At 33.4% G+C, this 26214-nt stretch overlaps 1 protein-coding gene across 5 annotated transcripts in view; it reads left to right on the top strand.

The window, feature by feature from the left end:
* The window catches only part of LOC114931010 (very long chain fatty acid elongase 7-like), a 72760-nt gene extending 46546 nt beyond the window's left edge, over positions 1–26214 (top strand). For 2 of the 5 annotated variants that reach the window (XM_085485669.1, XM_085485666.1), the window contains 2 exons: positions 1693–1995; positions 13656–13982. In XM_085485669.1, the coding sequence (XP_085341795.1) occupies positions 1693–1995; positions 13656–13820 (468 nt within the window). In that variant the 3' untranslated portion in view covers positions 13821–13982. Of the gene's footprint in view, positions 1–1692; positions 1996–13655; positions 13983–14833; positions 14959–24742; positions 24970–24990; positions 25162–25329; positions 25618–25939 lie in introns of those variants that run through there. The other 3 variants (XR_014925386.1, XM_085485672.1, XM_085485677.1) reach the window with 3 other exon arrangements.

Raw genomic sequence — 26214 nt, 5'->3', positions numbered from 1 at the left:
CACCTCCTCCACCCTTTTTCTTAGTTCTTTTCTTACCCTTCTCTTTCCCATCGCCTTTATTAACTTCTATTCACCGAATCAAATGCTGCTTTTAGATCCACAAACATAGCCGTCATCCTTCTTCCTTTTTTTTTAACTGTCTGTTTATTACGTAGTTTAACACGTATATGTTATCCATTGTTTTCATTCCTTTTCTAAATCCTATCTGGTTTTCTGGTACTATGTTCTTCTTCTCCACCTCCTTTCTTACTCTTTCTGCCAATACCATTGTATATATTTTATACAGTGTCGGCATCAGAGTCATTCCCCTATAGTCCTCCACCTCTTTTCCTTCCTCTTTCTTTACTATTGGTACTATCACCCTTTCCCTCCATCTCTCTGGCCTCTTTTTTTTCCCACTTCTCGTTTTTTTCTCTTTTCTTTCTCCCACATAGCTTGTATTCCCTTCTTCTTTTCCTGTATTTCTCTCTTTCTTTCACTTCTTTCCTTTATTTTCTTAATTCCCTCCTTACCTCTTTTTTCCTCTCCACACTCCTCATTCCATCTTCCCTCTCTTTTTCCCCTTTTCTTCCTTTATTTTTTTTCTCCGTAACTCTACACTCTATTTTCTTCTCCAGCCTCTCCACTCTTCTTCATTCCTTCTATGTTCTCCCTTAACTCCTTCTTCTCTTACCTTTATATTTTCATCTGCTCTCTAAAGTCTTGTCTCAGCTCTTCCATCTCTCCTTTTATTTTCTCCCCCTGCTCTTTTATCTCCTCCTTACTTCCCCATCATTTCTTTCATTTCTTGCCACCTATCCTGGATTAGTCTCTTTATCTCTTCCTTCTCTCTTTTCTCCTCTTCCTTTTCTCTTACTATCTTGTTGCTTCTCTTAAACGCCTCCATGCTCTCTTCTCTGCTTTTTTCCTCCAGTTTCCTTTTTTTCTCTTTAATAAATCCTTTATATTCTCTAAGCTACTACTTCTTTTTTTTTCTTTTTTACTTTTTATTCCTATTCCCTCACATCCCACGTTTCCTTCTTTCTTTCGTCTTATCATTATTTCTAAACTATTATCTTCTTTCCTATCTATACTTTATAATTATCTAAAATTCTTTTACTCCTCTGTTTTTCCTTTCTTCCGTCCGTTCTCCTACCTTCTACCTCACACCTTTCTCTATATATCTTATACTCCCTGCTATAACTATCTGCTGTCAGTTGTCTTTCTATCTAACTGTTTCTTCTATCTTCTATCTGTTTCTTTTCGCTCACTACACTTTCACTCTCTCACTCTCTCTTTCTCTTTCTCCTCTCACTACTCTTTCTTCCCTCTCTTCTCTCTAAATCCTCTAAAACTCCTTTAAACACACACTCATTCTCCACGTGTACACTACTCTCGCACCGGAAACGGAAGCTTACATTAATACAATATATGTAGTTTCATATTTTTTATTATTTTGATTTTATTTTAACACTTTTAATTTTATTTTAATATTAATTACACTAGAGCTCTTATAGTCAAATTACATCAAAATGAGTTTTTGTTAAAAATTTCACTTGGAATAAGATATGCTTATGACAAAACATCCCCATCGAAATCTTGCAACTTTGAGTAAAACATTTTTCGATGAAAGTCTTGATTTTTGAAATAAAAGCAAAGCATTATTTCGATTGAGACATTATGTATATATTAATATTTGAAATTTGACTGCAGCATACTCAAATTCTATGGTGGATCTTACTGCTGAAGATAGTTGATTGCACAGAGACAATAATGTTTATGCTAAGGAAAAAAGAGAAACAACTTTCGATTTTGCATTTGTATCATCATGTATCGAGTATGATGATTGTTTGGATAGGCGTAAGGTACTACCCTGCAGAGATGTCCACGTTCAGCACGATGGTTAATTGTAGCGTACATGTAGTGATGTATATCTATTATTTTATCGCAGCATTTGGATCGCGTACTCAAGCGATCATTATGCCTGTTAAACCTTACATCACTATTCTTCAGATGGTAAGTATTACTATTATAGTAATAGATAGATACATAGATAGAGATGTGTATTCTGTCCCTTAGGGATTAAAGGTGCTTTTGTAAGGAGCGGTCCCGAATCTTTTACATTCTCTATTCCAATCCTCTTAAACCTGACTATATGCGACTTCACAATTCTCTAAAAAATACATTCTGTTTTTTTCTCTCCTTGCTTTCCCTTCTCTTTTCCTTTCCTCTGTCTCTCCTTTCTTCCTTATCTCACTCTCCGTCTCAAGCTCTTATTAACTGACTAAGTTGCAGACAACAACTCTACTGTCTTACGTTCATCCCTGGTCCATCCTCTCTATAATTCTTTCCTCCTTTTGTCTTTTAACAAAAGCAAAACAGACTCCTACTCTCTTTTTGCTCTTCCCCCTATTTTCTCTACTCCCCCCCCTTACCCTCCCTATTCTTCTTCTCTTTCTTTCTCCTTCTCCTATCTCTCCTCCCTCCTTCTATTCCCTCCTTTTTCTCTAATTCTTCTTTTTTCTTTTGTCCCTTAACTTTTTTTTTTCTTCATCCCATTTTTTTCCATCTACCCACACCCTTTTTCCGAGAATCACTGCATTTCTTCCCCTTGTTCTTTCTAATCTAGCTTTTTTTGCCATTCTCCACCTTATTTTCCTTTCCTCCATCATCAAATTTTTATCCACTCTTACTCCCTATCTTCTTCACAGCAACCTCTCCATCTCTAGCAACTCCTTCCTATCCTCTTCTTCCTCCATTTCTACTATCACCATTATTTTCCCATCGTCCCCTCTTATCTCTTCCAATCCCTAATCCTCCTCCCTAGCGCTCTCTCTATATACCTCTTTACTATTATTCTCCTTTCCTCCTGATCTTCTCCTTCGATTCCTTTCCATACTACGTTTCTTCTTTTCCTTTTCTTTCTCCATCCTCTCTCCCTCCCTCCTTTTTCTTTCTCTCTATTCCTCCCTCTCTTTCCTTCTCTTTTTCTCCCTATCTTTCATTTTCCTCCAAATCTCCCTCTCCTTCTTACTCCTCCTTTCTTCTTCTTCATTTTCTTCCTTTGCCTCCTTTTTCTCCTCCTCTGCTCTCCCCTTTTTCACTTCTCTTTTTCTTTCTCTTTTTCCCTCCTATTATTCTTTTCTCACTCTCTATTTTTTCTTTCTTTTTTTCTATCATTTTCCATCATTCTTCCATCCTTATTCCCTGTTTAGTGCTCCCCTAATTTCCTTCCTTTTCTTCACTCCTCTCTCTTTCCTTGCCGCGCTCCTCGTCTTCTTTTTTTGCCTTCTCTTCTTCCTATTCCTCCTTTCTTCTTTCCTTTATTTTCTCTTTCTTCTTCTTTTCCTTTTTGCTCTCTTTTTATCTTCTTTCTTTCTTTCTTTTTTTCCTCTACCACCTTACACCTTTTTTTCTCTTTTTCTCTTTTCTTTTCCTCTGCCTCCTCTTCTTTCTCCGTTTTATTTACCTCTCCTTTCCTTCTTTTTTCTCCAGTCTCCGTACCTTCTTTTTTCTCCTTTCCTTCATCATTCACCTTTTCCTCCTTTTTTATATATCTCCCCCTCTTTTTCCTTCTCTTGCCTTCCCCCTCTCACTCTTTTATCTTTTCTTCCTCTCTTCTCCAACGGACTTCTCTCTTCCTCCTCTTCCTTTCTTGCCATCTCTATTTTCTCCTCTCTTGTCCTTTCCTTTAGCCTTTCAACTTCCTCCGTCCACCTCCTTCTCTTTATTCTGCTCCTTTATTTCCTTCTCCCTCTTCTCCTGTTTTTTCTTTTCTTCCTCGTACTTTTATTCTCTCTCTTTAACGCACCTATCTTAACCTTTATTTTTCCTTTTTCCATTTCCATCCACCTTTTATCTTTTCTCTGTTCTCCCTCATCCATCCTGTTACTTCTTTCATTAACGATATCACTCTCCTCAACAACCTGTTCGTTTCCTTTATTTCCTCCTTGCAGCCACACTTTATATCCTTTGCCATCTTTCTTTTCTTAGCCTCTTTATTCTTTTCTTTCTATCTCCTTACACTCCACAATTTATACCTTCTGTTCCTTCTTCTAACACCACCTCATATCTTTCTTTGGTTCACCTTTTCTTGCCGCTGTTCTCCTCTATCTACACCTTAAACCTCCTGCCTCTTCTTCTTATATTACTTTGTACCTTTCTCTCTTTTGCCTCTCCTTGCCGTTATTCTCCTTCTTCCACACCTTGCACCTTCTGCTCTTATACCACCTCGTACCTTTTTTTCCTCTCTTTATCGCTATTCTCTTTTACTCTTTCTTCCACCAGCTTCACCTCATTAGCACCAATAACTCTTACTTTTTCAACACAGACTTAGCTCTCTTTTACCATCTTACTATCACCGCTTAATGCGTATATCTTCTCTTCTCCATTAAAACAAATCTCTTACTTGAGATTATTTCAATTTTCATGTCTTGGTTAGTACACCAAGAATAATACGTTGCCTTGTGCATGGTTTATTTTCAACATTCGCGTTTGGCTCTTTACACTTTCTTGTGATTTAGGATTTATATAAATATTTATATTTAAAGTTATCTTAATATTTAAATCTAAAGTTTAACCAGTGATGAATTAAATCCTTTTTTCTATCTTATAGTTATAAGTGATTTTAATGACGTGGCAATATCTCTATTTAGATGTAGAGATATTTGAAATCACCAGTGATTAAAAATAATAAACCATACCAATGATTAAAAATAATAAACCACACTTTTTTTGACCAAACTGGCAATATTCTTTTATTAAATAAAAATCACACTGTTTCGACCTTAGGTTTACGTTCTTATCTAATGATCTATAAAATATATAAAACGCAAATATGTTTATTTAGTTACAAAAAAAGGAAAAGTTGCAAAGATTATCAACATTATCAAAAAGTAGGATACGTACTTGTGAGATGTTATAATTTGTCAGTTAAACAAAGAAACTCATTGTGTCAAATGACAATGTATCGTGTACATTAAACGATTTAAGAAGGACTAGACAATCTTTATTATTTTGTCATATATGTTATTTAAATTGTTGGCGTTTTTTTGCAAATTGATTGTGTTATTGTTTTTCTTAATAAAAAACATCTCAATAATCTTCCTTTTTTGAACGTGTTTTTCGTTATGTAAAATGACAGGCATCGACCACTCAAAATCATGGTCAAATTCAACTTTATGTTTGCTAATGACCGAAAAATTTCTAGAATGCATTTTTGTATAACTAAAATGTCCTCTAACACGAGTCATCAAATGACGAAACACAATTCTTACAATTAATTTTATAAACTACCTCGGTTTTGTTTTCGATAGGCAATCTGTCTTTGCCAAGTTTAATCATATTATTAAATTTATTCGGTATGTTGTGTACAACATTAAAACTAATTTTTTAAAAAATTCGATCAATATTACTTAAGCTGTCTGCATATAGTAAAAAAATGAATAGATAGATCTATAAAACTTTTATCGAGATTCGCGCTGTAGTTGTCGTTAGTGCGTTGCTTTAGAATATTAAGTCTCTTTTGAACAAACTATTCAATAATGTGTTTCAGAAAGCAATTATTAAATAATATGTTTAACAATATTAATATTATTATAGTGAAACTGGTCGTCGGATAAAAGAATGTGTTTCAGAAAGCAATTATTAAATAATCTGTTTAACAATATTAATATTATTATAGTGAAACTGGTCGTCGGATAAAAGAATAGCATGGTCAATAAGATTAAAGATGGTATTCATTTTATATCTAAATAGATGATTGGAATAAAAATTAATGTATCTATTAAAACACTTGATTTTCCTATACCAATTAGTTAGTAATTTTTATTAAAACGTATGTTCAAAGTGTCTAAAAATTTAATAGATCCTTTTAGTTCTATCTTATGAGTGAAACTCAAATGCTCGTAATAATTATTAAATGTTGTAATAATTTCTTAAACTTTTGCGCGTAGAATAATAGTCAGGATGTTATCAACATGTAACAGTCGCTTTTCGCGAGTCGCAGTCGGGATCAGGGCTCGAGAAAGGGTCGACAGAACTCCACGGTTTTAATATCGAAATAAAAATGAATTTATTCTAACTCATTAAGTGAAGATGTAATTACAACAGACATATATAAATCAAAGCGCGAGGCACGTGAAAGAAGTACATAAAAATACCGCAATCGAGAGTGAGTAATGAGCAATATAATTCTGGACTTATAATCGACACGCGAATAATTCCAAAATATAATATGTAACAGATATGATATCTACACACGAAATATACAAGATATAATATAAGCTAATATAAGCGGCACGCGGATAATCAGAACGCGGATCATTACAACATATAATACATAAAGATATAATAAAAGAAACATATGCGATCTAATACAACATAATGTAAGAAGTACGTGTATAACGATATAATAAAAACGGAGTATACGAGATATAATACAAAATAATATAAGCGGCACGCGGATAATCAGAACGTGGATAATTCAACTGGTAGGCGCATTTCTTACGACGGCCGGAATCTATCTTTGACAGGTGTTAAGGCGGATTAATATTTCGGCGCAGGTGGGCCCTGGAAAGGATGGCCGCGGGGCCAATTTCGGGAGTAACAGAGCCCCGTGAATATAAGAAGTTTGGGGGGCGAAACGCGTACGCGTACGGGGTGCTTTTTGCGAGACGGTGAACCCCCACGCACGGAAGACGATCTCGCGGCGAGAGCGGGGTGGGCGGCGCGTACGAGAGAGCGCGTGCAAGAGAGTTTTATCTCAAATTGCGTGCAGGACACATGCCACCTGCGGGGAGGAGAATGCACCGACCTGTTGCAACTCAGCAGCGCAAGGGACATCAGCTTCCCCCGAGAAGTCGGTGCAAGGTGGATCGGAAGGCGTAGAGAGAGAAAGAAAGAACGAAAGAAAGAGAGAGAGAGAGAAAGAGCGAGTATTTTCGATCTCGTGCCGGCTGATTCAGATAATTCTTGGGTTCGGATATATATTCGGAAATGTTGCGAAATCGCGACTGAGTTTCTATGTTCGACCTCAGATTTTCTTATATTCTGTTCCGCTGATCATGATCGGTCGGAGTCAGGAATCCTTTTGTTCGGTTTTTCGTCTTTATTTATACCTAGACTTTGCGGCGGATTATTCGGCGGTTCGAAATTAGTTTATTACAATGTAGAGGATGTAACAGGACTTTTGCCGTCGGCGTTACACGGTTGTCTCCGTCAATCGTCGGGTGGCTTCGGCTATTCGTGTACGCGTATCTGTAGTACGTGCCGTATGTCTATGTATATGCATATCTATATTGCGTGCCGATAGTACGCGTATCTACAGTATGTGCCGTGTACGAATTGTATGTATACGTATATTTATACTGCGTGTCGTATACGGATACCCGGTGCCGTGTACGAATTACAAGTCGCTTCGGCGACTATTATGTGAAAGATTAGGGTGGCGCGTATGCGCCCGCTGCATTGCCCGGCCGGTGTTTGCCGGGCGCAGCCTTCCGACATGCAGTCGGGACCGATGGGGAATGCATCGTTACAAACATATTTATAATAAGTCTGAACTTTGAAACTTAGTTGAGATAGATAGTGTATCTCAAGGTCGTCCATCACCATGTCAGCTAAGATGGGCGAGAGAGGAGACCCCATTGGACTACCGAAGATCTGTTCATCGAGTCGTCCATTAAAGGAAAAATTAGTTGAGTCCAATATAAATTCTACTGCATATAAAAATTGAGAAAGACTAAATGTAGTGTTATGAGCAATGTCTTTCCAACGTTTCTCAATAGTGCTCAAAACTAATTATTTATGTATATTCGTGAATAATGAAGAAACATCGAGCAAAACTAAGATCTCATCATCCTCAATACTTCTAGTTTTTATTGCAAAAGCAAATGCCATCCTTAACATAGGATTTTGGTTGCACATGGACCGATGTAAGATATTGTGAATATATTTAAACATTATATACGGGACTATCCAGTGACGACACAATGATGCGTAAGGAAAACCCAGTTCTATAGATCTTTGGTAATCCATATAGCGTGGCAAGTTACCATTAGTAGTATTTACTACTTTTCCTTTTTTTTGTAACTAAATGAACATATTTCCGCTTTATATATTTTATAGATCACTTGATAAGGACCTAAACCTAAGGTCAAAACGTTGTCGTACTTATTTAATAAAAGAATATTGCCAGTTTGGTCAAGAAGAGTGTGTTTTATTATCTCTATTTAGATTTGCTAAAATAAATTCGATAGATACAGATATAGTATTAACAATTTTACATAAGTTTTTTGTTAATGAAGTTCTTTCTTGAACAAACAATGGGCATTCCCAAAAAATGGTTGGCAGTTTCTGGTCAATTGCATGCTGTACTCTAGGGAAATAAAGGGAACCGAGAAATTCAGATTTCAAATTCGAGATTTTTCCTCAACAAGTCTTAGCAACGGCTAAGCAAATCTCGTGACTCGTGCACATATTTAAGATGGCGAAAAATTAAATTTTTGTTGTCTTCGCACATGTACATTCGCGATAGGCTCTCACTGACGAATTTATATCTTTCTTTGTTAAATTATTAAACATTTGATTCTTCCAAACAAGTTTAAAATCTTGACCTATTTGAAAATACCTATTGGAGAATATTTATTTGGGTATCAAAACCCGATTTAATCGCTGCTTTAGCTTTATGATCAACTAGTTCATTACCACGGATTCTGTTATGAGCAGGGTTCTATATTAATCTTATATTGACATTCGAATTCTTAAAAGACAGAGGATTTTCCCTTATTTTAGAAATAAAAGATGAATTCTTGCCAGATATGTCGAAGAGCGATAGTTTAGACAAAACTGATTTAGAGTCTGAGAAGATAGTGGCAGTATTGGCACCTTTTTTTGAACTATTCTAATCGCGTCTAATATAGTCATAGCTTCGACTATAAAAATGGGGATAAAGTTTGGAGCTCTTAGAAATTTAGATATAGATTTAATTTATTTCTAAAGATTGCATTTAAATTTGAATGACAGCTATTAGTAAGATAATATCCAGAGTACAAATCAATAGAAGATATATGCAAGATTGTTTCTAAAATGATTTTGAAAAACCCAGAGGTCTACAATCTTTCTCTAATAAATAAAAATGATCTCTTACGATTCTAAAATTTTTTATTAGAGGAATATCTAAAAATCTAATTATAATTATCTTCAATTTCTGTCAATGATTCCAAAATCGGACTAAGCAGGTGATTAGAATTGGCACATATTGTAGTTAAGAAATTTTTGCAATTATAATGTAGACGTATTAGTAGAGGAAGTTCTTTAGCCTGCCATTAGATTAAATTCGTGGGTGTTGAATTTCTTAATCCTAAAGCAAGTCTCAAAGCTTTATACTGAATTCAATTTAGTTTTAGAGAGAAGCTTTTTGATAGTTTATGAATAAAAAAGCTCTTGCATTCAATTTTAGAACAAATTAGAGTGATATATAAGTTAATTAGAGGATTTCCGTTTTCGGTGCTTTGGTGTTAGACACATTGGGAGTAGATATATGTTTGAAGGTTTTCTGAGAAGGTTATAGAAAGAAGGAAGAAGTGAGAATAGTGTAAGGTGAAAGCAAAGGTGAAAGAGAAAGTGTGAGAGTAGAGGACGTGAGAACAGAGAGGAGGAGGTGAGAGATAGTAATAATAGAGAAAGACAGTTGGACAGGAAGTATATAGAAAGGTACACGGTAACGAGAGCGGGCAGGCGAAGAAAGCGTGTTAAGCAAGAAGTACGAGGATATAGAGGAATAAGTACGAGAGAAAGAAGTAGGCATAGAATATGAAGTATATAGATAGGAATAGGCAAGAGATAGGAATCATCTCTTGCCTATAGCAGAAGGGAAGAAGAAATTACAGATGGTGAGGGTGGAAGAGTAAGAGGGAAAAAGGAAAAGGAGAGAAATGGAAGTTTAAGAAATATAGATGAGCTGTGGAAAAGGAAAAGAGAGATATCGGAGAAGAGCGAGAAGAAAAAAAGAGAAGTTTTTAAAAGAAAGTAAAAAGTAGCGAGATCGCCGGAAAAAAAGAAAGACGAGGGAGGAGAGAAGGGAGAGATAGAGAAATTGATATAAGAAATAAGAAGAGAAATAAAGGATATGATGGAAAGGATAAGTGATAAGATAAGAGTACAGTGAGATAAAATAAAGGCAAAGATGAAGGAATTAAGGAAAGAACACAGGGAGCAGATGGAAGAATGGAGAGAAGAGAAGAAGGAATTGAAGAAAGAAATGGAAGAAGAAATTAGAGGAACTAGAGAAGATAGTGGAGGTGTAGAAAGTAGGAAAAAGAAGGGAGAAAGAGGGAAGAAGATGGAAAAGAGAGTAAGAGAGATAGAAAGGAAGTAGGAAGCCATGGAAAAGGAGAAGGAATATAGTGATAAGAAGATTAGAGGTAAAGGAAGGGAAGAGGAGAGAGGGAGCAGAGGAGCTGTTGGAGGAGATAAAAGTAAAGGTGAAACTAATAATATAATATATAAAAAGAGAAGGAGAGGATAAGAAGAAAGGAAGGAGATGGTGGTGATTGAGTTGGAGAAGAAAAATCAAAAGTAGAAAGTAATGGAGAAGAAAAAAAGTTAAGACGCAGGAAGGAAAGAATCGGAAAATATTTAACATAAAAAGATAGAAAAATGAGATGGAAATTGGGAGAAAGAGCGAGGCTGGAAGGGCGAAAAGAGGAAAAGACGTGGGTGGGAAACGGGAGGATAAAGATAGGAGATAAGTGGTGGAAATGGAACGAGGAGAAGGAAGTACTAAAGGATAAGAGAGGGAATATAAGGAAAGCGGTAACGGGGAAAAAGGAAGGATAGATAGGGAAAGTAGTGAAATAAAGAGAAGTAAGGAAAGAGGGAGGGAAGAGAGAAGAGGAGGATGGAAGGCGGGGCGTTCTGGAATAGCGGGTTTAGGGAACAAAGACAAAAATTTTTTGAAAAGGCTGGAAAAATGGGATGTGATAGTGTTATCGGAGACGTGGATAGAGGAAAAGGAGTGGGAGAAGGTAAAAGGATAATACTGCCTTTTTGCAACGAGGTATAAGATTGGAATAAGATGACAACAATTTCTGAATTGTCTTATATCTCAATATGTGTAAATCATGATAAGCGTTAACAAGTTATGTTTGTATATTAGAGTGTATATTTGTTTTAGATTATTCATGATTGATATTCCTGATGAGACATAAGTAATGTACAAAACGTCTCATGTTCATAATTACAAATAAATTAGTTTTAATTAATTTTTATAACATCGTTTATTTGCTCGTCTATAAAAAGGTCTAACAGTATTATTGTTATTTATTTTTAATTTGTAATGGTATCCATGATTTCTTTGATAGTTTCTGACGTGTGTGAAGTCTCCTTGGGGAAAGGATGGTCCATAGTTGGTTTCGGTTGTACTGCAGGTGCCTTTGTTGCAAAGAAGTGTCTCTTCTGAGATGCAAAGCTAATAAGGCCTTTTGAATGCGGAAGACTTGAGAAGTGTTTCCTCGATATAATTGCTAGTGAGTTTGATGCCTGTGAAGAGTGGAGCGGCAGGTTGGGCATATTATCGACCAATATATTCTGGCTTCGGAGAAAGATATGTTTTCAATAGCCATTGTTTTTAAGATGTAAGAGTATTTTGTGTAGACTAGACATTTCTTGTCGAAAGTAAAATGAAAGTCACCACAATTAATGCAGGTTGTCTCCATTGTGTTTCTTTGGTGGAAATATGAGCTTTTCCACAGTTTAGACATTTTTCTTCTTTATCGCAGGATTTACTTAAATGACCGATAGATCCACACTTATAACAAATTCTTATGGAGCAAATATAGGAACTGGAATACTGATTCTCCAGATCTTGATGAGATCAAGTAAAAGTTGCCCTTTAAATTTAAAACACACACTATTTGAATCTTCCCATTTGTCATTAAATCTGTTTTGTCGTTTAAAACCGAAAGCGTTTTCAATGGATATTTTTTTCCCATTTACAAGAGCAAGAAGTTCATCCAATGTAGTATCCAAGGGAACGCCCTAGATGACTCCCTTACATTTCTTGAAGAATCTAGAAATGAAAGCGTCGATTCTTCTATCCTTCAAATATTTGTTTTAGATGGCATGATTGGCTTTTGAAGGTGAATGAATGGATAGCTTCCAACTGGATCTTGAGATTTGTATCATGTCTGAATATTTAACACCAATTACGAACAGTATTCTGGCTAGTTCAAGAATAGGAAGTGGTCTCAAGATTTTTTTTTTCCATTTTGTCCATATTATGAAAAACACAAAAAGGCCCTTTATCTTTAGAGTCGTAAAAATCAACCTTTGTTTAAACAAACTTTGTTAATATGTGAATTAAATTTTGTCATATTTGGAGGAAAAATCTGTTTATTCGGTTTATCATTAATTTCGGATGCCTCTTTAGTCTTTTTACCCATACATATTGTTTTAGTAAAGGAAGAGGAAACGTTTTCTTCAATATTACCCAGGTTAGTTGTAGCGTTAGTATTTGTTGTAGAGTTTTCAGTTCTTGAGGATGATGATTTCAACAAACGTTTAATTCTCCTTGACACTTCTCAACCTCGTAATATATTTTATTTTCTTCAGGACTATCGTTTCCATTGTTTTTATGTGTTTTTGTTCCTTCTTGTGATTCCGGCATAATGCCTACTAATATACAAATACCAGAAAGCGTTATAAATTATTTGAAAACTATTAAAGAGATCGTTAACGCGCTTGTAAGAAGAGAAAAGCTTTTTTTACAGCGAAAAACTAGTGGACGTAGATCATCCAACTTTAAAACGATGTGATCACCATGCCCGTCAAAACCGATCTGACGTGTTACTTAACCACCTTGCAATACCCGTGGCTCCATCTACCGTTTTCTGCTGCTTTTATTCCACCTTTCTCATCCACCGTTCCCTTCCTGCTTTACCGACCCTCTTCCTTTATCACTTTCCCCCTTCTTCCTCCCTTCTCTTCTCTTTCATCGTCTTTCCTTTTTAACTTTTTTTTACTCTTTTATTTTTCACTTTCTCATTCTTTCCTCTATTTTCTGCACTCCTTTAATTCACCTCATCCTCTTCTCTTCTTCTTTCCTCCTTATTTTCTCTCCTTTCCTCTCCAATGCTGTGTCTCCTCTCTCACGTGTCAACCGCTTCATTATTTCCATCTCCTGCTCCGTTTCTCAGCTTTCTTTTCCGTTTCTTTCTTACCTCTTCCTTCTTTCCTCTCTTCATGTCACTTTACTTCTCTACCTCCACTCTCAATTCTCCCCTGCCGTTCTGTCTTCCTCCACTATCGCTTTTCAAAATCACTTATATATTGGAGCACATAGACCTCTGTCTTTTCACTCTCCGTCATTTTCCCTTTCTCTATTACTGTTACAGTAATAATACTAATAATTTCAAATTTATTCTAAAAAGAATATAAAGTATATTTAAAAAATTTCAAATATTAGTACGTTTAAAAGATTTTAATAATCAAAAGACTAATTTAAATAATATTATTAGCAAAATAAAAATAAAATATAAAAAAATACAAATATATAGTAGATTATGTTTATATTTTATAAACAATTTTTAGTTTATAAATAACTTTTTCTTTTATTTATATTTATAAATAAAACAAAATTAAAATAAGATTTTATATAAATTTGTTTACATAAATAGATGCAGTTCTTTGGTTTAACGTTCTACATGCTTCAAGTCTTAATGCCAAATTGTCATGTGCCGACAAGTTATGGCATTACGTTTTTAGCAAATGTGATAATAAATTGGTTCATGTTCTATAAATTTTATCGAAATACTTACGTTTCATCGAAAATAAAACGCTAAAACAATAAAACAAAAAAAAACAAAAACTATCAACGAATAAAACTAATTCTATTGAAAATATATAAAAATAATAAAAATAAAAATAATATCTAATAATTTATCGACAAAACTTCTGTATGTATGTCTCAAATATTTATAAAAATAAAATTTTTTTGTAAAATACATTTTATACTTTTATTAACAAAAGAACGTGCATTAGTCTACGCATAGACAAACAAAGTATGGAGAGCATTGCGCGCTACGTATTGTCACTATCGTGTCAAGAGACACGTTAGTATCTTGCGTCAAATATGAGCGCATCGGCTGCACGCGCATCAGCGGCGAAGCACCTCGTTTATACGCGAATCGGCCCGTTGAGAGTAATTGAGATTTACAGTTCTCAATAATCGCTGAACGATCAAGTTCTTACTAGACTTGATTGAAAGTTTGAATTTGAATTATACAAAGAAATGTCTATTTTTGCTCTCTATATGCTTTATAAATAAAGATATTCTGCAAAGTTTTAATGTGAAAATTTTCTTTGAAGAAACGTTCACGTTATAGTTATTGTTTTTTACCTTGTTCCACCTATAATTAGACCATATAGTATATAGTAACTGAAATGCGCGTTAGTGGTAAGGAGCTATTGCCGAGTTGAGAGACAAAGACAGTCAAAAGACAGGTCCTCGAGAGGACCACTCTTTTATTACACATATGGTCAAACTATTTCTATTTCTCCTAACTCAGCAATAATCAAATAATGGAAAGATAGGGTAATACGCAGTCCATATACTATATGATCTAATGTTCCCAATCTTACATAAACCCTATGGCCGGTCCCGCGGGTATGCTTCTGAGGATTTCCTTTGCGTGAACAAAAAAGTCATTTACGCTTGCATGGTACAGATTCTATACAGTTCAAGCTTTCGAAGGATTCCGCTAATAATCCGCTTCGTGATTAGAGTTCCTTAAGTAAGAGTTAGGACACCGCATGATGATTTCTGATTAGTTTATATCCTGACTACTATTTATAGAAAAGAAGTGAGTGAGAAAGAGACAAAGCTATTCAAGACACGTTGCAGTAAGTAATATGTATAGATTATATGTGTATAGACATATAAAAGATAATAAAGGATTCATTTTTATATTTGTTTAATTTGACATACCGATTATTAAGCAATATTTATTAATAAAAATTTTTTTATTTTAGTTCATAAACATTAACTTAAAATTTAGATATATCCTTAATTAAAAATTTTTAACTTATATATAAAAATAGTTTAAAAAAATAATTTTAAAAATTGTTACAGATAAAATGCCTAGGGGGGGAAAAGCGAGGAAGGGTGGGAGGGGGAGATGGGAATGGAGAGGGGGGAGAGTAAGAAAGAAAGAGAGAGAGAGGGGGAGAGAGAGCGTCATGTCTGTACCAACGTTTATAAATCTGCAAGGATTTATCTTCAATAAACGATTTATTGTGAAGAAAGCGGTAATCCCGAGAATCTGAGAAGAGGATTTATTCTATCACATTATTTCTTCGTATGTCCTGTGCCATGGGGTGTGCTCATAAAATCAGAGAGACGTCAAGCCTCGTGGTTGACTCAACATCATCATGGTTTACGATGGGAAGATAAAAATGTTCCATAGCCATACAGCATGGCTTAGCGCTTGACCGGCAGCTATTGTTGGGGTAAATAAACGTTTACGAGAAGACAAAAAAGAAGAGTTCTCTCTCGTGTATGTAAAAGGACTCAAAAAGCGAGAATGGCTAGCTGATTTAATGGATGATGATGCGAGAAGCGGTTTCAACATGAAGACCTTGGATGCCGCTTATAAAGATATAACTGCTTTAAATAAGTTAGATCCCACATATAGTCTACGTTGTAATAAACATGTAAAAAATTGTGCATTACAAAATATATTTAAATTATTTAATTGGTGGTCGACAAATCGTGATGATTCACCATATCCTTTGTTTGAATAAAAATATTGTTTACATACTATTCTCTTTGTTCTTTCTCAACTACTCCTCACGCGATCGTATTTCTAAAAATTTTTTGTACCCCCACTACTCTTAAAAAATTTCTCTTTGTTCTTTCTCCTTTCCCTCACGAGATATATTCTATATAATAAATGAACAAATTCTCTTTGCTCTATCTCTCCCTTCTCACGAATTGTTTCTAAGAATTTTTCTTATCCTTTCTCCTAATTTTTATTAACCCGCATTACGTTTAAAAATGAGCGTTACTCGATTAATTTCTTTATAAGATCAGTCTTTCGTTAACTGTTCTTACTGGTGGTTCACTTTTTTAATACCCTCGAAATGTACTCCATCATAAGAAGCAGCAGCAGTGACGGCAGACGCATGAATAATTATATGCCGAGACGTGATGAAACGTGTGAGAACAAATGTGACGAGTAAGTGTAATTTTTTTCAATTTTGTATTATAAATTTCTAATATTTATTTTTTCTACAAATTGTTTTAACTTATTTTTATAGTGTTTTGTTGAAGCCACGTGCGGTTTGTATACTAGGAAGACGATACGCATTGACAGGCACGGAATTTAAATTCCTAGAAATTGGTATTAAATTGTGGATCCACCGAGTTACGTAAAGATCGCCATAAAAGATCATCGGAGAAACAATTGATACTATCTCTCGAAACTTGTAAAGGACTCTACGAGCAACGTCACAATATTAAAAATTATGGATTTCTTTTAATATATTAAAAAACAGTACGGCAATAGGATCACGACTATCATGAAATCATAGATTATAAGAGATTTTACTCATTGAATCAACAACTGATTTTTTTGTTAAGATGTCGAAGGTATGATTTAATGCCCGCACATATAAAAAAACCAAAAAGTGAACATTATTTTCCACAGTAAAAATGTGAATTGTAAATTTAATAGTATATTAGCTAACAAGTGCGGGGGATCGTAAATCGACCGAAAGTGCGGAAGTTTGGCGCACGAGGCAAAGCCGAGTGTGACAATCCGCACGATTAGCCGATTTATGACCTGCACATGTTGGCTACGATATTTTGTGTGACCGGTGCGTGAAAAGGGAGCCCTTTCTAAAATCCCATCATGTGCGTAAAGGGCGACTTTTTGTCATGGTTAGTTAACATCAGTAACAAAGATTTGTCTGACAAAGTTAAGAACATTTTAAGTCTGGGTCAAAACTTTGGACTTCCGATGCAACAATCAAATAAGAAAGGTCGACTTACTTACACGTTAGAAGTAATAAAAAATTTTGAAGCTGATGATTTAAAAATATCTCGAGAAAATAAGTCAGACGCTAGGAATGCAGTTGTTGACTCTTTATCTAAATTTTTACGTGATAAAAACACACCAATTATGTAGACAGATTTATTTTAGAAGGGTTTTCGACTTGTAAAGGGTTTTTCAATTTGAATAAGGATATCTTAGTTACGTGTGCAGACAAAGGACAAACAACCGTAGTCATGGACAGAATAGAGTGTTTACAAAAAATGAGCTTCCTACTTAATGATCATAGTAAGTATAGAAAACTTTAAAAAGATCCTATAAAACCGCTAACGAATAAACTAAATTTATTGTTAAAATCATGGCGATCTAATGGTCTTATCGATGATAGAACATATAACACTTTGCAGTGCACAAACGGGAATTTACCACGATGTTACGGGCTTCCTAAGATACATAAGGAGGGTTTTCCATTGCGTCTCATTATATCTTCACTTAATAGTCCGTTTTATAATTTAGCAAATTATATTCATAACATTATACATTGCTCTATCAAGAAACCAAAGTTGCACATAAAAGATGGATGGTCATTCTCAGAAAATATTAAAGATAGAATGATCAATGATTCCGAAATAATGATTTCTTTAAATGTCTCATTGCTATTCACGAACATTCCTAAGGATTTAGTTATGAAGGGTATTGAAACGCGTTGGAATAACATATCAAGTAATACAAATTTAAATTTAGAACAATTTTTATATGTAGTGAGTTTGATTTTGGACTCAACAAGTTTTAGATTTGAGGGACAGTTTTATGAACAAATCTATGGTAGTTCAATGGAATCTTCTTTATCCCCAATTTTAGCTGACATAATTATGGTTGACTTGGAATCGTATTGTTTGGGCGTGTTGGGTTTTTCGATACCAGTGTATTACAGATATGTGGACGATATTTTTACAATAATACCCACCGAAAAGTTAGACATAGTTCTATCGACGTGTAATAATTACCATGAGCGACTAAAATTTATTTATGAGATCGAATGTAACTCGTCATTAAATTTTTTAAATACGACTGTCGTACGTTGTGAAAATAATAAATTGATAACAAATTGGTTTAGAAAACCAACGTGGTCAGGCAGATATACAAATTTTCTTTCAAGTCATCTTTTAAAATATAGAATTAATACGATTTATAATTTGGTGGACCATGCTTTATTACTATCTGACGAACGTTTTCAAAAAGAAAATTTAACGATAATGAAAAATATTTTGCAAAATAATTGTTTCCCCAAAAAAGTTGTCAATTGCTATTTTTACAAAAGAATTAAATTCTTAAAAAACACAAAAAGTTCGAATAACCTTGATACTATTGCAATGAACGAAAGGTCGAAAGCAACATATATGCCGATCCCATATGTGAATAATTATAACGAAAACATCTTACATTCTTTAATGAAATATGAATTAAATGTTGTTTATATGATACCGAAAAAGCTTAATTTTTTGATTAAATGTGGAAAGGACAATTTGTCGACTGATTCCTTAACTAACGTTGTGTATAAATTAAATTGTAATAATTGTAGTGCATCGTATGTTGAACAAACAAAGAGACATGTTGCTACACGGAGCACTGTAAAAACATAAAATTGCATCATAATTCGCAGTTGTAAGTAAGCACCGATGTGAATTTAATCATGATTTCGATTAGAAAAAATTTGACATTTTACATACGGAAAAACATTTAAGAAAAAGAGATAGCAGCAATGTTTTTAATTAAAAAACAAAATAATAACATAAATTCATAGAGGGATACAGAATGTTTAAATAACATGTACAACAAAATTATAAAGGTCGTGTAAATCTGCTTATTAAAATTACTTTATAATTTGACGATCCTTCGGCGTGAGGTGTTGCTTATTGTTCCGTACTTTCAATCGTTTGACTTTATATATATATTTATTTAATTTTAATAATTATCGACATTATTGTTCTTATGAAAATTTAATTTAATGATATATATTGTAGTAATTTAGTTTATTGTTTAGTGTTAATTTTTTGTAATTTTTGAATTGCGCATATTAATAATTATTTTTTAGTGTTCACTTGAAAGTGTCTAGTGTTCACTGTGAAAGGACCACAACCACATAGTCCAAACGTAATGAAGGTTTAATAAACAAAATAGGACGTTAGTTCTGGTTGATTATTTCTACTCTCCTATTTCAATAACTAGTGACTAAAATTAATAATTTTGGGAATTTATTAAAAATTTTATCTTAACAATGACTTCGAAGATGTGTATAATTTTATAAGTATTGGACCGCTAACAGTGCGAATTTACAAGATTAACGATGTGACGATACATTCTCCCATCGTTTCCGACTGCAGGTCGGAAAGCTGCGCCCGGCGAGCACCGACCGAACAATGCAGCGAGCGCATACGCGCCACCCTAATGTTTCTCATAATAGTCGCGGAAGCGACTTATAATTTGTACACGGCACAAGGTATACGTACATAGCACGATACATACATGTACAGCCAAGGCCGCCCGACGATTGACGGAAACAGCCGAATACCGCCGGCAGCAAAGTTCCGTTAAATTCTTATATTATAATATATTAATTTCGAGCCGCCGAATAATCCGCCGCAGGTCTATAAATAGAGTCGAAAAACCGAACAGAGGAGATTCCGTTCCCTGATTCCGACCGCTTCTGATCAACGGAATAGTACCCGAGGAAATACGAGGTCGAACATATTCGGTTTCCGCTGCGAATCTCGCAGCATTTCCAAGAGCGTACACGAGCCTGAGATTTTTCCAAATTAGCCGGCAACAAGATTGAACATCCTCGGTTTCTCTCGAACGTTCTCAAAAACCGACTATCTCTATCTCGCTCTCTCTCTCCGAATCTTACTGCGCCGACTTCTCAGGAGAAGCTAAAGTCCCCTGCGTTGCTGAATTGCAACAGGTCGGTGCATCCTATTACCCGCAGAACGACCGTGACACGTCGCCTGCAAATAACTATTTGCACAATGATTCTTACGCTCTCATTAACGCGCCGCCCACTCTCTCTCGCCGATAGAGCGTCTTACCCCCCGAGTGGGGGTATCACTATTAGCGACGCGTACGCGTTTCGCCCCACACTTTTTTATATCCGCGGTTTTACGTATCATTTTCGGTATCCCTACACGCGTCGAGATACCGGTCCGCCCACGACCGTATTAATGGTCTGCGACCACCGATAGATATAGGTATACATTTTCCGACCGACCGGATAAATCCGCGTACACACCGGAACCGCACTCGATTCAATTACTCCGTAATCTCTGTAATTTCCGTTGTATTACTCGTATTTCGATTATGATTTGTTTTACATTATATTATTTGTTTTATATTATCCGCGTTCTGATTATATTTCGTGTATATTATATTTTGTATTGTCTGCGTTCTAATTATATTTCTTTTATATTATATTTTATATTATCCGCGTTCTGAGTATATTTTTTTTATATTAAAGTCTATATTATTCTCGTATAATTATATTTTTTTGTATTGTCTACTTATTATCTTAATAAATTCAATAATAAGAGTATTTTTAAGTCAACTCTTTAATTTTTAAACCACAATCTACACTTCATTCCTCTCGACCAATAGAGCCAAACGCGATGTTATTGCGACAATTAAGAAAGAAAGAAAATTTGGAAACTAAGGAATTTGAATCCTATGGTTGGAATCTCAGAAATTCCCCTTGTTCCTTCTCTTAACATCTTCTGTAAAGAAATAGGCGAGAAAAATATTGGTCCGCAAGTCGGCTGAATCGGGAATCGAACCCGAGATCTTCCGCTTGCCGGGCGACTGCTCTTCCAACTGAGCTATTCAGACACTTACAAATCAATATTTCTCTCAATGTTTATACCCCCCACCCCCCATCAAAGCGTCTTAGGTCCAGACGCGACGAAACAATAATAAGAGTATTTTTAAGTCAGCTCTTCAATTTTTAAACCACAATCTACACTTCATTTCTCTCGACCAATAGAGTTAAACGGGATGTTATTGCGACAATTAAGAAAGAAAGAAAATTTGGAAACTAAGGAATTTGAATTCTATGGTTGGGATCTCAGAAATTCCCCTTGTTCCTTCTCTTAACATCCCCTGTAAAGAAATAGGCGAGAAAAATATTGGTCCGAATTGAAAGAGCAATCGCCCGGCAAGCAAAAGGTCTCGGGTTTGATTCCCGATTCAGCGACTTTCGGATCTATATTTTTCTCTTGCATTTATTTATTTCCGTAGGGGGGTTAAAGGATTATTGAAATTAAATCTCAAAGATGAAATTATTTCATATTTTAAAATCTCGGCAGTGACCAAGTAAAATTTGGTGCCTTGTGCACAGATATTTAATTCTAACAAAAAAATTTAGTTTCGTTGGGATAACGCACTGTCTTCCGCAATCGACTCTTATTGTCTGTCTTATACTTTAAATTTACGTCAAACTTATTTTTGACCTCTCCACATATCTGCCAAAATTTCATCAAGATCGATTATTTATACTTGAAAATGTTCCCTTGTCAGTATATCACGCGCCAATGTTCCTCATACCACGCGTCCGCGAGAAATAAAATATTATTTAATATGAAATATTATTTAATATGGAATATAAATATGAAAATATTATTTCATTATGTATCTATCGGGTCTAATAACCGGAGTAGAAACACAATCTAAGATTTTTATCCATCACATTATTACTATGTTGGAGAAATATCGCTTTTCTGCATTTTTACATCATGTTTTCTTTTTCTCTTACGATAATAATTGTTAATCATTATTGTATTTTAATGCGTTACATACTTTATGACGTTTTTTACTATACTTGATTCATATATTACCGTTATGACACCGTTTATTATTTGTTAAATTCAGAATTTAATCAGCGTTGATAATGGTCAAAACATTGATCGAAACGTTCGCTTTATATTTATATTTAAAGAGTACTTATGTTTTAATTCTTTTTTGTCACCTTTTATTGTAATTTATTAGTAAACATTATATTAAAGAATATTTTTTTTTTTATATATGACTTTCTGTCCAACATAATTTGAATTTTTATATTTACTGCTCTTAACAGTCTTTTATCAAATTTATTAAAATATTATTGTCTATTTATTTGAAAAAATTTTTTTAATATTACATTGTTTTATATGAAATGTCCAATTTTGCAATGTAAACATTTTAAGTGTTCTTGTCAATACAAATCTTTATAAAAATTCAAACATGTATAACGAAGCCAACTGACGAGTATTAAAATTATTGAAAATAATCTAATTTTTATTAATTTAAAAAATCACATAAAAAAAGAAATAATTAACCATATAGTCAAAATTATTTGATTGATCTTAAGAACAAATTTATAATTAAAATACAATATATTTGACATATTTATTATTAAAATTAACATATAAAATATAATAAAATTAGAGAAGAATCACAAACGTTTTGGCTGTACACAGCCTTCTTCAGTGTAATAAAATAATTAAATTAAAATTAAAATTAATTCGTGAGTATCTAATACAATGCGAATAAAATCATTAAGAACTATAACAATGTGTAGTCGATTAACCATATAGATAAACTATGACAATCATCATTCTATTACATCTTTAATTCCCATCTATAAATCCTTTCACCGCTTTCAAAGCTTAGGGAAAACAATACGTGTAGAAAATAATTCTCTTCTGATTCCATCGGTGAAAAGCATGGAATTATCCGAGATCCCATTATAATAAATGAAAGAATAATGTAATTTTTAACACCTCTCACTTAATTGTTCCATACCATCTTATCTCAAAGTACCTTATCCTAGGATAAGATACTTTGATATATCTTTTAATTATAAGTTTGTTCTTAAGATCAATTAAATAATTTTGACTATGTGGTTAATTATTTCTTTCTTTTTACGTGATTTTTTAAATTAATAAAAATTATAGATTATTTTCAATAATTTTAATGCTCGTCAGTTGGCTTGATTATACATGTTTGAATTTTTATTTTAATATAAACGATTATAATTTTTAGTTTAGTTATTGGTTAATGTTTACATTTTTTATTTAGTTCTTAAAATCTTTATATTTGTACATGTTTTGTATATCATGTTAAAACTCGAAATTTGTCTTTTTATATCTGATTTTATTCTTCGATTTAATTGATTTCAAATGTATATTTTTCACCATCCTTTTCAGTATGAATAAACGTGATTTTCGCCTGCTTTTTTGTATGAATAAAAAAGTGGCCATAATGTTGCAGTAGCACAGGCACACGCACACACACACACACACGCGCGCGCCGGTCGAAACATTGATACTGCATTCGGTGTAAAAACTTTTAATAAACGCACCAGTATAAAATTTGGATCCACTTCAACTTTTAACCTTTATAGGACAGGAAGCCAATATTTTGGCTCTATAAGGGTTACTTATTTTTCATAATACAACATTATAATAAAGATATAAAAATTCTTACTTTAAATTACAAAAATTTACGAAAAAATACGCCCGTTTTCTAAAAATTAATGCTTCACCTTCAATCATAAACAATAGTCTCAGATCCACGATTATCATTTATAAGGCTTTTATTTCCAAATTTTAATTTTTTATACTATTGCGTTTGTCGACAGAGTTGCCGCCAAATTAATATTTCGAGCGGCTGCTAAACATTAGAGTCACTTTTCTACTCATACAAGAAAGTACACAAATCACATTTATTTATATTAAAAAGTATGATGAAAAAAATATTTTGAAATAAATGTTTCAAGCGGCTGCTGCAACATTACGGCCACTTTTCTATTCATACAAAAGAAAAACACAAAAATTACGTTTATTCATATTAAAAAGAATGTTGAAGAAAATACATTCAAAATCAATTAGATAAAATAAAATCAGATATAAAAAGGGAAGGAAGGCCAATAAAGCTGATGTTATATACAAAAAACAAAAAAATTAAAAATTATTTTAAAAAACCAAAAAAAGTAATTCTGCCATTGACGGTTCCAAGCCCGTATTTAAAAAAAGGAGGATAAAATAACAAATACATGTATATATTTTCAATCTGTCACACACAGACACACACATACACACAAAATTAAGACAGTCTACTTCATGCATATGTGTTTCTTTAACTTTGAGGACTTATAACTTTCACTTTCCTCAACGTAAAAAGCTTTTCATAGGGTGTTTTGGAAAGCTTTCGACCTTAACTATACAAATATGCGATCAAAAATGTGCGACGCTTTAGCCCAAAAATTGGGCTTATTGGCCCTCTTCCTTTTGAGTTTTAAAATGATATATAAAACATGTACAAGTATAAAAAGAGGAAGTATAACAAAGAAAGTTTTAAAAAGTTTACATTGCAAAACATTCATCGGACATCGGACATTCCATATAGAACAACCTATTTAATCAATGTTTATATATAATATTATATATAATCAATGTTTGTATAGCATTTAATCAATGTTTGTTTATTTACGTTTATATATTTTACGTTTCTCTAAATCCAATAGTTTTTGTTTTTGATTAATTCGTCTATTTATTTTTCAAAATTCTAATTATTTTGTTTATTTTATTGGTATATTAATCAAAACATTTTAAAAATAAGAAAGAAAATTATATCTTTTATATTGATTTCTTTTATATAAAATAAATGAACTACTGATATTATTTTAGGAGTTCTATCTGCTGATGGTTATTGTAAACCTTACGACGAGAAAGGAACTGGTTACATGCGTAGTGATGCAGCTGTAGTATTGTATCTACAAAAAGCAAGAGATACAAGGAGAATCTATGCAACCTATATTTATGGTAAAACCAACTGTGATGGTTTTAAAAAAGAAGGTATTACTTTTCCATCATATGACAAACAAAAAATGTTATTGAAAGAATTTTACGAAGAATATGGTATCTCGCTTCTTAAGTTATCTTATATGGAGGCTCATGCAACTGGTACTTTAGCCGGCGATCCGATAGAACTTCAAGCTATTGATGAAACTTTATGCACCAAACGAAACTTTCCTCTGTTAATGGGTTCAGTGAAATCAAATATTGGACACCCCGAACCTGTTAGCGGTCACTGTCAAATTGCAAAAGTGAGTTCACAATAAATAAAGCTAATAAATAAAGCTACAAATATATAATGTAATACTACATATGTATAAATTTGTGCAGTATTTTTTATTTGTCAGTCGTTTTTAGTTACATATTATTATTATTATTAAAGATATTATTGCCATAAGAAATATATTTATCTCTTAAAGGTTTTAATAGCCATGGAAACTGGTATAATTGCCCCTAATATACATTGTAAATGTCCACAAAAAAATATGACTGCTATTATTGAAGGAAGAGTAAAAATAGTAACTGAACCGACAAAATGGGATGGTGGTTATGTCGGGGTTAATTCTTTCGGATTTGGTGGTGCTAATTGCCACATATTACTAAAATCAAATCCGAAAACTAAAATCAGTAGAACAGATAATAATTTACCTAGGCTTGTAGCTATATCTGGACGTACCGAAGAAGCAGTTAAAATTATATTAAATGACGTAAGTATTTACAATTAATTTTACAGATAAATAATTTATAATAGTTTTATTTTTATTTCGTATATTATTATTATGTATGTATTGTCATTTTAATTTACTTACAAAATTAATCCTTTGTGAAAAAGGCAATATAACTGAAAGTGTATATGTATACATAATATGCAGAGTGTTCAATTTAATTTGTGCATGCCGATATTTCAAAAATTATCAAAATTAAACAAAAATTTCAAAAAGTCTCTTCAATGGTATTACTTTTACTTATACATGAAATAAATGCTATTGAACTGAACAACGTTAATCGTTAATTTTTTATTAATCGCAGCGCCTACGGAACGTTTTAATTTCTCGCATATTAATGATGAAACTATTTGAGATCTGAGTAAAATCAAAGATCATATTGAGGCGAACATTGTTGGACATGACGGATTAGAACACGCGTAACTGCTCATAAACTCTCGACTCTGAATAACTAAAATTAAATTCGATATTATGTGAATTTTTTTATGATTTTGTAATTATACTGAAGAAGACCGTGTGCGGTCGAAACGTTTATTTTATTATTTTAGAATGACTGTATATTTTGCGCAAGTTGTCATA

The sequence above is a fragment of the Nylanderia fulva genome, unplaced genomic scaffold (genome assembly GCF_048542155.1).
Source record: "Nylanderia fulva isolate GAGA-0341 unplaced genomic scaffold, ASM4854215v1 Scaffold109, whole genome shotgun sequence".
Taxonomy (NCBI): Eukaryota; Metazoa; Arthropoda; class Insecta; order Hymenoptera; family Formicidae; genus Nylanderia; species Nylanderia fulva.
Note: the sequence above shows the minus strand (reverse complement) of the source record. Positions and strands in the feature narration are given on the sequence as shown.